Below are 11,427 nucleotides of genomic sequence, written 5' to 3'. Positions count from 1 at the left end.
CGTGTCATTACAAGCTGATCAAGATGAACCGAAATTAACCTATGGTCTCGTATTCAAACCTTTTCCCTTGTACGGAAGACTAAATGAAAAGTAGAGAGGGCAATCTTAACCCAAAGCCTTTCAAGTGGGGGCAACATTAAGCAACTGACCTGTAGCCATGCATACTTAGAAAGGTTATGTTTGTGGGGGCAACATTAAGTAACTGACCTGTAACCAAAGTCTTCGTAATCGCATACTAAATCATACGTTTTGTTGGTCCACTCGTACCGTTTCGACGCGAACCATTTCGACCCGTACCGTTTCGACTAGTACCGTTTCGAACCGAACAAAATTGCCCCTTGATGTACAATCTCTTTAAAAAAACATTTTTAACCAACCCAACCTGAAACCCGCTCCGACCCAAAACCCGTTCTGACCCGAACCCGTTCCGACCCGAACCCGTTCCAACCCCAACCCGTTCTGACCCAAACCCGTTCCAACCCGAACCAAAACAAACCCTTTTTTAATTGACCCATTTTGACCCGAACCCGTTTTGTCCCATGACCCGACCCGTTTGCCAGGTGTAATGAAAAGCAAGCAAATAGCATGATAAATTGAACCGAATAGCTTAAGCATAACAAAACAACACGCAACATACATTTTTAATACGATGAATATTATTATAGCAGTATCTACAGATGAATTATCAAATGATGGTTAATAATCTTACATTAACTGAAAAGTCTATCTCAAAACACAAACCAAATAACATTTCGCAGGAGTGTGAAGCAATACAGCATAGCAAAAATTATCTGTACTGACGAAAAAGATAATTAAAATAAATGAAAATAGCTTACCGTGTATTGCATCCATGTTATTTTCCTTGTAAACACCAAGCGGCGAACCATGGACAGACAGAAGCATCTCACCCTGTTTTGGAAGCCGTAAAGTTTTCGGCGTCATACCAACCGACAACCTCCCGCTACTTACCTGCAATTATAATGTTAGTTATCAGATTCACATTATTAAATGAAAATTCAGATAACAAAATTTCTCAATTTGTTCACTGTCAAACATACCCCCGGAGTTTGTATATAATCTTCAATGCCAAGAATACGAGTGTCGGATGGCTCCTCTAGAACCTAAAGCACAAACCAAAAAAGCAATAATTCACTGTATAAGATTAAATGACAGCTAACGAAGAAACCTATATCAAAATGCATAAGAACATACGGAATCCTTCATCTGAAGGATAATGCATCGACTACAAAATATGAGCATTTATTTTAACATAATCTGCAGATTTAGTTGTTAATGCTGCCTTTAGAGTGAAACATGTTATGAACTATTAATCCCAAAAACTAACACAACCAAAATCACCTAACAATACACAACAAAAATTATCAAGAGGGAATCTTGAACAGAACTGAAATATTGATAGCAACTAAATCAAAATCAAAACCTTAAGAACAATTATAAGAAATATTCATATCAAAATCGAAACTGTAAGCACGGTTTTTGTTTCTAAAACTTGTAATACAGTATAGGAAGAATCGCAACATTTTGTATTCAAATAAAAAATACCCAATTTAAACTAATTAAAGAAATCAACCTGATTAGCTGTAATAACTCTCATTAAAATCAATAATTAGAATGATAATTAGTCAATAAGAAAACCCTAATTGAGACACCCAAGTAATTCTGCACTAACCCTAAAATTTCCAGAACAATTGGAATCAGGATCAGGGCCCCTAAAACTCAAGGGGGGTTAAACCCTAGTGATAATTATCCATAATATTCGTTGTACAGATTGAAATTCGTTTTATAAATGAGTCATGCAAGCTAGTCCCGTACCCAGCTAGCCTATGTAATTAGACTGCACCCCTTACGGACCGTAAGGGGAAATGCCATACGGTCCGTAAGCCTGTCCAAAAATCACTATAAATAGGAGACATTGGCACTTGCTTTCTGGAGTTAAAACGACGGCCAAAAGCCTTCTGTACGTCGAGATATCACAATAGAATTACAATTAAACACACACGAGTATTGAATTGCTGCCGCAAAACAGGGTAATCACTCGATCGCTATTACGATTCATTTTCCGTCTGATCAATATATCCAATGGATGTTTAAGTGCCGCCCACATAGGGTTATACTTTGTCGTTCGTCGTTAAATCGATGGATGTTTAACTATTGCACTTTGTCGTTCGTTGTGAGAATTTGATCTCGTGAGTTATCGTAACTGCTGTATTGATCACTAACCCGGTTTTGTGTGCATTATTATTAAATTAGGTTAACAAGGCTAAATCATATTCCGCCCGTGTTAAATCTACAATGTGAGTCATTCTCTTTTCTCACAGTTTGTGAGTCATTCTCTTTTCTCACAGTTTGTGAGTCATTCTCTTTTTATCAATTGTGTTACAATACTCCAAATTATTTTCAGAATTATAAATTACAGTGATTAAGTTTATGTAATCACCAAATTACAGCCGGTATGTGGGGTATTGTGCACATTACTACTGTTTTAATCACATTAGGTGGGCGAACCTAAAATTAAGTGATATACGTCATTCATTGGGGCAGCCAATGGTGATATGACCACAGTCACAGATCCGGTCGAGTGACAAATACTGTGGGTAGTTGGTAGATATCAGAAACATGTGTAAAAACTCTTAATACTGTAAATTATAATAAATGAGTCATTTTAGTAAACTGAATGATTCACTCAGTATTTCCCGCTGACAAAACTTTTTCAAACATGTTTCAGGTGATCTATTGTAATTCAGGAAAAGTGCTGGGGAGCATTTCAAGCTTAAGAAAGTGGCTCATTATAAAATAAAGAAATATGTTTTGTAAAAATAAAGATTTCTCAGTAAAATCTTGTTATTGTAAATTACCGAGATTTTAACCCGAGTTGTGAAATAAAATAATCGGGAAAATTTAGCTTTACAACGATCCTGATAATAAACTTCCGCTGTTAAACTCAATTAAATAAATATAACGGGATTTCTGTCCCGCGGCGCCTGAAACGGGTCAAACCGGGTCGGGGGCCGTGACAGAAATGAGGTGGTATCAGAGCCACTGAGTTAAGCTAATTAAGTATTTAGAGATACTTAATTTTTCCTGATTACTATTATGTGATTATGTGTTTTATTAAACTGATTATTTGTTAGTTACAGTATGGGTAAGTAAAAGCTGCAAGATATCTATCTTAAATTAGATAGGTCAGTCTATGAAGAGGGAAGTTCATCTTCAAAACTTCCTACAATTCCTGAAGAAGGAATATTTGTGCGAAAAGCACAATATGAGAAACCGCTTTCTCCTAGAAAAAGGAGTATGATTATTAAGAAAAGTAAAGAGCAAATCCGAGAAAAGAGGATTAAAAAGGAAACCCAGGAATTAATCAATAAATCACCTTGGAAAGACAAGCTAGATGAGAAATGGGCAAATTTGTATATGCTAGCTACAGTAGCAGAACATGCAAATCTTTAAAAACCCTAAGTATAGTAATAGCACTTCCCAGTAAATAAATGAATAAATCCGAGTGTGTTCTTTCCTGTTATTTTGTACAAATAGTGTGCAATAAAACTTCAATGTTTATTTGTTAAACTTTGTTCCAAAGTTTTAACTTAGTATTTTTGTGCATTTTGCATATATGCTACACAGCATGAATGAGATATCTGAAGCCTTTCAGAACCTCGATCTTTACCCGGTGAATGTAGAAGTTTCCAAAGATTTCACTGGATACTTTGCTGATGTGGAACAACCTGTAGAATTCAATGCTCCACCTTTGACAAAGCCAAAACGAAAGAAAAGAAAGAATTATGTATGGGGTAGTCGTATCCGTAGGAAAAAGCCAGCCACAAAACTTCCTAAAATAAACAACCCTTTAGAAAAAGGAAAAGAAATTGTAATCAAAGAAAGTACTAAACAGCAAGAGATGGAAACTGAAGTTAAGGAAGACTCTAGGCAAATGGAAAAACAGTTTAAGTAATATTCTGAAGATATAGAAATGGAAGTAGGACAAGGTTCTAGACCAACTCAAATAGAAATTGGAGAGAGCTCCAACCAAAACCAGGGAATAACTTTTCAGGAGGAAATAGATTTCCTATTGGCAAGCTGTGAGACTATTCAGCCCGTCAATACGAATGTTTTTACCTATCCTAGTGAAAATCTACTCCCTATGAATTTTGAACCAGCAATCCCGGAACCAATAGTCCACTCTCAACCTGTAGAAATGGACGAATGGTGGACGAATGATTGGCAATTTCAAAATATTGTCAACGACCCTTATTCCTTTCTTCCACAATTCGATCCAGAACCCCTACCTAATCCACCAATGAGTAACGAAAATATGGCTGAACTTCGCCATTATGGTGAAGAATTGATGGATGCAGGAAATAGAATCAGGGAGATAGGGGGACAAATTGCCTGGAAGTATGATGAAAGGGAATTTCGTTTTTAGGACGACAAGTGGCGAGAGATAGGAGGGTGGTAAAACTATAGTTGTGTAATAGTAAAAGAAATAGTGAAATCAGTCTGTAACATAACTACGAATAAAACTTTGTAAAATATTGGTGTGTATTGATGCATACTATAACCAATATAAAATAGAATCGAGAAATCGATAGTTTTGACTATACGTGTATTGTAAATTGTCTGATTGTTTGTGTATAATTGCTATTTATCAAATACTAATAAAAATTATATATATATTATCAGATGGCAAATATTGGTAATGAACCGGTAAATGAGGTTAATCAGTCGGAGCAACATCCAGGGGATCAATATATGACTAGACAAGATATTGAAAATATTGTTGCTCAAGGGATAGCCAATGCTATTCCAGCATTCGTTGCTGCTGTAAAAAGTCCAATCGAACCGCAACATATCATTCCTAGTAAACGTACTTCTGAAGATAACTTCAGTAATAGTATAAATGGGGGCAATAATCATGTTAATCATGATAATGAATCCCAGCACACGCTGCTCCCTAAGAAACTGAAGGCTGCAACACCTAGTTGCACTTTCAAAGAATTCCTTGCTTGTAAACCCACTGAATTTGTAGGCAATGAAGGGGCAACTGCATCACTGCGTTGGTTAGAGAAAACCGAAGCAGTAATTGCAATAGGTAAGTGTGCCAAAGATGATCAGGTCATGTACGCATCAAATCTGTTTAAAGAATGAGCACTTGAATGGTGGAACACTGTGTTACAAGCTAAAGGAAGAAATAGGGCTTATGCTATAACTTGGGAAGAATTTAAAAATCTTGTAGAAAGAAAATTCTTTCCTGAGTATGAAAAGGAACAAATGGCCAATAAGTTCCTAACTCATCGGATAATAGGTGTGGATTGTCGTGGTTATACTTCGACATTCTTTGAATATGCTAGAGTGGTACCAACACTGGCTTCGCCAGAACCGGTACTCATTTCTCGCTATATTTGGGGATTAATTAGCGAAATTCGCAATATCGTTAAGGCTGCGAGACCTCGCACTAATGACAATGCTGTAGAATTAGCTAACACCCTGACTGATGAATTGATACGCACAAGAGATGAAGACAGGAAGAAGGAACTAGCTCAGAAAATTACCCAAGGATTTAGGGTGGGTAATAGTAGTTTCAAGAAAAGAGGAACAGGGCAATCTTCAACTTTGCCATTCTGCAAAATTTGCAAAAAGAAACATTTTGGAAAATGTAATAAAATTTGCAATTTTTGCAAAACGATAGGACATCGTGAAGAAAACTGCAGAAAGAAATCCATAATTTGTTACAATTGTGGGGAAGCCGGACATTTCAAAACAGAATGTCCTAAGTTAGTCAAACCAGTAGACAACAAAACCAAGGCGTCCGAAGAGCTACTAAGAAGAATGCCAGAGCATTCCAGCTAACCACTCAAGAAGCAGAGCTCATCCCGGATGTGATAGCCGGTACGTTTTTAGTTCACGACGTTTATGCAAAAGTATTGTTTGACTCTGGTGCAAACCAAAGTTTTATAAATACTTCATTCTGCCAAGCTCTTAAGTTACCCTTAACTACCATTAGGCAGATTTTTGCAGTCGAAACCGCAGATGGGAATTCAATAAAAATCAATCAGGTTTTGCAAAAAGTAGAAATAGAACTTTCAGGTCATAAATTTGCTGCAAACCTATTACCTATGAAATTAGCTGAATTTGATGTTGTGTTAGGAATGGATTGGTTAATAGCCAACCATGCTCAAATCATTTGTGATAAAAACTCTATAGAAATTCAATCACCTACTGGAGAAGTAATCATGATTACAGGAGATATACCTCGAAAGCCACTGAAGTTCATATCAGTAATGAAAGTTGCTAATTATGAACGAAAACAAGGAATAGTATATATGATTTCAGTAATCATTAGTACTAAAGGTAAAGAACTTAAGGAAATTCCTGTAGTCTCAGAATACCCAGATATATTTCCGGAAGATTTACCTGGGTTACCACCAGATAGGGAGGTAGAATTTAGGATTCATCTAATTCCAGGAACTACACCGATAGCCAAAGCACCCTATCGATTGGCTCCTACCGAAATGCTAGAATTGAAGAAGCAATTAGTTGAATTACTAAGCAAAGGATTTATACGACCTAGTTCATCCCCTTGGGGTGCACCAGTGTTGTTTGTGAAAAAGAAAGATGGATCAATGAGAATGTGTATCGATTATAGAGAGCTAAATAAGGTTACAATTAAGAATCGATACCCATTACCTAGGATTGATGATCTTTTCGATCAATTACAAGGCGCTAGGTACTTTTCTAAGATAGACTTGCGCTCCGGATATCATCAATTAAAGGTTCAAGAAGAAGACATACCTAAAACTGCTTTTAGAACTAGGTATGGACACTATGAGTTTACAGTCATGCCCTTTGGGTTAACTAATGCACCTGCAGCATTCATGGACATGATGAACAGGATCTGTAAACCATATTTGGATAAATTTGTAATTGTTTGTCACACCCTGCTAGTTGCGAAAGCGTGTTGCGTGTGACGTAAGAAAGGTAACCATTGCATCCAATCATGTATCACCGGCTCAAGACTTGTTTCCTGAAATACATGTAGTTTTAAAACGTCAACAAAAGTTGAGCGAGTTCATGCAGTTTTTGTTATCATATGTAATCGTAGTATTCATGAAAATGAAATCTTGTAATCGTAGTATTCATGAAAATGAAATCTTGTAATCATGGTATGTTCTGATTCATACATGGAGTCTGTTAAGGATCTATCAGTGGGTAGCGAGCCCCTGACATAATGTACCATAAGTAAATAACCAAACCGAGAACACTTTGTCATCATTTGGGATCACAAAAGCACTCCAGGGTATACCAACCAGGAGTGGGGCGTGCCTCAAGCCCAATAGATCTACACCTTTTGCACCTTGGTCACTAAGTGATTAATGGTTACTAATGTTATCTCCCTACTTATGCACATTGATCATGTTATCTACTACTCCGTAACTAACATACCAATAGTTTTAGCATGTATTTCCCCTCGATGTTTTTGAAAACAAAACATTGAAAATAGTGAAAGGAGGGACATGAACTCACAAGTTTGCGTTCCATGTATTATGATATCGAAGTGAGCGTCCGTACGTGTCAATAACCTACATGTGTACTAATCTCGTTAGACACTAGGTCTTTCGGACCTCATACAAGTTGTTCATCTTGAATTCTTTATTACGTTCTCGTTTGTCATTTTTGGAACAACTTTGTATTCTAGAGCGTTGATAGTTTACTCGCTCGATTGTTATGTGTATACATGTATTCTATTCGTATTGAATTCATAAGCGTATTCATGTATTCTATGTGTATTGACTTATGTGTGATCGGCTTCGTTCTTCACACGTCCTCGTGCAGTGCACGCATGTCATTGAGCCTTTGCTCATGTCATTGGGCCGAGCCCATGTCATTGGGCCGAGCCCATGTCATTGGGCCGAGCCCATGTCATCTATGTTATCGTATCTAACCATGTTTTAATGTTATTGGGCCGAGCCCATGTTATCTATGTTATTGGGCCAAACCCATGTTTTATTGTTATTGGGCCGAGCCGATGTTATCTATGTTATTGGGCCTAACCCATGTTTTACTGTTATTGGGCCGAGCCCATGTTATATTGCCATTGGGCCCTAGCCCATGTATTAAGGAATTTGGGCCTAGCCCATTACTAACTTTGATAGGCCCAATTCTAACTTTATGAGTCCATTAACATAATCTTGTAATTTTTACCAAAATGTTAATAAGTAGCAAACTTTAAATAAGTTCATTTTTCCTATGAAAAATACTTGGTAAAGTTAATAGTTTTCGACTTTCCGGATTCTTGTTATAGGTCGCTTACATATGTGCTCGTTTAAACGTCCAAAATATGTTATTTTAGACTCGACTTTGTAGTAACTTGTTTACGGTGTCGATGCGCCCAAATTGTCGTCATCAAGTGTTATGTATTGTTGTTTCGACCATTTCGTTTATTCGTCCGTTTAATAGCATTTCATTGAAACATGTAGGAAACATGTATATGTATTTTTGGTGTCTTTTTATACTTGTTACATACAAGTATTTCTTGTAATTATGAGTGTTTTATTTTGATCACCCTAAAGGTATCTATGTACGTACACATAGCACATAATGAATATACTTGATGAGTTTTCAAAATATATAATTTTTTTTTATCCAAAAATTAAACTTTTACATGGTTATTATTTTTAACCATCTATTTTTGTAAAAATATATTTTCAAGTTCATAAGAACTCTTGAATATTTGAGACTTAACCATTTTCATCAAAGCTTCCATAATGACGTTTAAGAACACTAATCGCATTTAACTTTGCTAATCACCCTTTAACCCCATTTTTAATCGCAATTAGATTTTTAGAAAAATTCGCCATAGTTTCCCCTAAACTACGACGTTTCCCACGTTTTCCAAACGTGTTTAAATCACCAAATCAATTTCCAAATCACCATTAATTCATCAAGTATCACCAAAACCATACTTACCACATGTAATCACATATTCCTTCAAAGATTTCTCATGAGTATTATTTAAGTTAACTTTCAAGACTTTAAAGCTAACTACTTTTCAACTTTATTAGCAATTTTTCCAAGACTTTTAAACCACACTTTTTATGGATGTTTTCATATAAACTTGTTTTAAATAAAACCAAGTTATTAGTGTTTTTAACAAATTCATGTCTTATCTTCCAAAAATCACTAATCCAAGTTCATACATATAATACTCATGATCTTTGAAGTTGATGATCTTGTATGATTTAAACATATAAATGTTTAAATCACATTATTAAGTGTATTATAGCTAGATTAACACTAATCTAAAATACTACATAAAACAAATCACAAGATCATCATAAATATAAACTTTAAACCACTAATTTTAACAAAATCAATATAATGAACATGATTTCATCAACTAGATACACTAATCTACTCAAATAACCACATAATAAGTTTAGATTAGTAGATTATTAGCTTTGAGATTAGGGTTTTTGATTTGATTTTTATTAATTTTTAAGATGATTAACTTGTACTTTTGTAATCTACTAGTAACAAGAAGCTTAAATATGGTGTTTAGAAGACTTAAAACTTTGCACAAGCCAAGTAAGGTGATTAAGAAGTGATTAAGGCCCCAAAAAGGTCCTTAATGATGCTCCATGCTTAACCCTTGTATTAATGACCTTGGAATGCCTTGAATGTGAGTATTTATGGTGTTTAATGGTGATTTATGGTGGGATTAAAGGGGGTGCTTGGAGCCGTGAGTTAAGGGAACCAAAGTGGAAATTTTGTTCTTTGAAAAGTGTTTGAGAAGTATGAGGAATGGTGTGGTTTACTTATTATAATTTCCTATCTTTTCAATACTTTAAAACTATACTTTCCATATATGTTTCCATACTTTGAATCTTCAATTTTTCAACACAATTATTGTGGGTGGGACCCACATCAAATCCACCAACTATGATGGGGGGGGGGGTATTATGTAAATTTTTTTAGAAAAATTGTTAAAAATATAGATATTTTGGTCATTAACCAAGTACGGTGATTAGAGGTTTAATTACACCATTAAGGGGTAATTAGTGTTTCGGAACCAAAATTATTATTAACTAGTAAAAAATCATGTTTTGATGCCTTGGATGCCTTTCGTTCGGTCGTCGGTGGGTTTACGGCACTTTTGTGGCGTACCGACGGATTTTGTCGCGAGTTGTTATTTCACATCCGAACGATGTAGGAAGTGGTTCCGAGTTCCAAATTAGGCTTAACTAGTTCACTAGAGTTTTCATTTGGTTGTTACGATGACAGAAATACTGCTTACTAGCTCGTCGGTTCGCTAACGGACTAGTTTAATGCATAGCGATATAATATCAGAAGCTTATGATTCTGGTCATCTCATTGATATCCTTAAAATGTTTTAGTGTGTTTTTCATCAAGTGACATAATTCCGAAGTCCCGGAAATGCTTTGTTATGGGTTCGGACAAGTTAAAAGTGCTATATTTAGCCGAAATAGACATTTTTGCAATTAGGGCGTTATACCGGAAGGTCTTGTATCTTTGCAAGATATGCTTTCGTATTATTGTTTTCTTATTATAATGGACTCAGTTATGTTATCCGTGTGTCGTTTTTCAATGTTTCGTTCTGTTTTCACGGTTTTGCTGGCATGAATAGTGTGACCGTGAATAGTGCACGCAACACTTTTTACCAACACTTTTAGGACATTGTTTGACTGATTTCGAAATATGACGAAAACCAGCATATGTTTTAGCTTTGTTTTCTTGTCCTAACACTGATATTCAGTATACGACACAGTTACGTAATTAAATTACGCTAAATGCATGAGATTTTGTAAATAAAATAGTGATTAGTTTGTACGGAATTGCCAGTTTATTGCCATTTGTCACATTCTCCCCCTGTTAAAAAGAATTTCGTCCCGAAATTTACGTTGAGTTATCCTTTAAAGGACTCTTCTCGACCAGGTGGAGGGGTACTTTGTATTGATCTGAACTCCACGTTCCCATGCATTCTCGGGTTCGTGACGTGAGTTCCAGCGGACCTTTACTAGTTTAATACGACTTCTCCTTGTCTTGTGGACTTTCCAGTCCATAACCTAAACAGTTTCTTCTGTAAACTGGAGTTTTTCGTCTACGTGAATTCCATCCGCTAGGATGATAACTGTTTTCATTTGTTGGACTTTTCTTAAGATTCGACACATGAAATGTGTCGTGTACGTTACTGAGTTCTTCTGGCAGTTTCAAATTATACGCGACGGTACCGATCTTTTCTAGAATTCCAAATGGCCCAATGTATCTCGGGTTTAGTTTTCTGCGTTTCTCGAATCTAGCTACGCCTTTCCAAGGCAAGACTTTCTGTAAGACTTTGTCTCCGACCTCGAAGAGTAGTGGTTTACGTCTTCTGTCCGCATAGCTCTTTTG

The 11,427-nt window shown here is 36.0% G+C and overlaps 1 protein-coding gene across 1 annotated transcript; it reads right to left on the bottom strand.

The window, feature by feature from the left end:
• Positions 1–659: 659 nt before the first annotated feature.
• On the bottom strand, positions 660–1,230 carry LOC110924747. Its single transcript, XM_022168739.1, has 4 exons — positions 1,213–1,230; positions 1,059–1,121; positions 742–969; positions 660–671 (listed from the first exon to the last, which is right to left on the bottom strand). The coding sequence occupies exons 1-4, from the start codon at positions 1,222–1,224 to the stop codon at positions 660–662; spliced, it is 315 nt and encodes a 104-aa protein (XP_022024431.1). The 5' UTR covers positions 1,225–1,230.
• Positions 1,231–11,427: the final 10,197 nt, after the last annotated feature.

This window comes from Helianthus annuus, chromosome 17, assembly GCF_002127325.2.
Source record: "Helianthus annuus cultivar XRQ/B chromosome 17, HanXRQr2.0-SUNRISE, whole genome shotgun sequence".
In the NCBI taxonomy this organism is placed as follows: Eukaryota; Viridiplantae; Streptophyta; class Magnoliopsida; order Asterales; family Asteraceae; genus Helianthus; species Helianthus annuus.
This window is presented reverse-complemented; position numbering and strand designations above follow the sequence as displayed.

Excerpts from the sequence above, each read along its gene's own strand:
- LOC110924747 (XM_022168739.1), bottom strand. Across the intron at positions 970-1,058 it reads ATTATATACAAACTCCGGGG|GTAAGTAGCGGGAGGTTGTC; the intron begins GTATGTTTGACA and ends TTATAATTGCAG.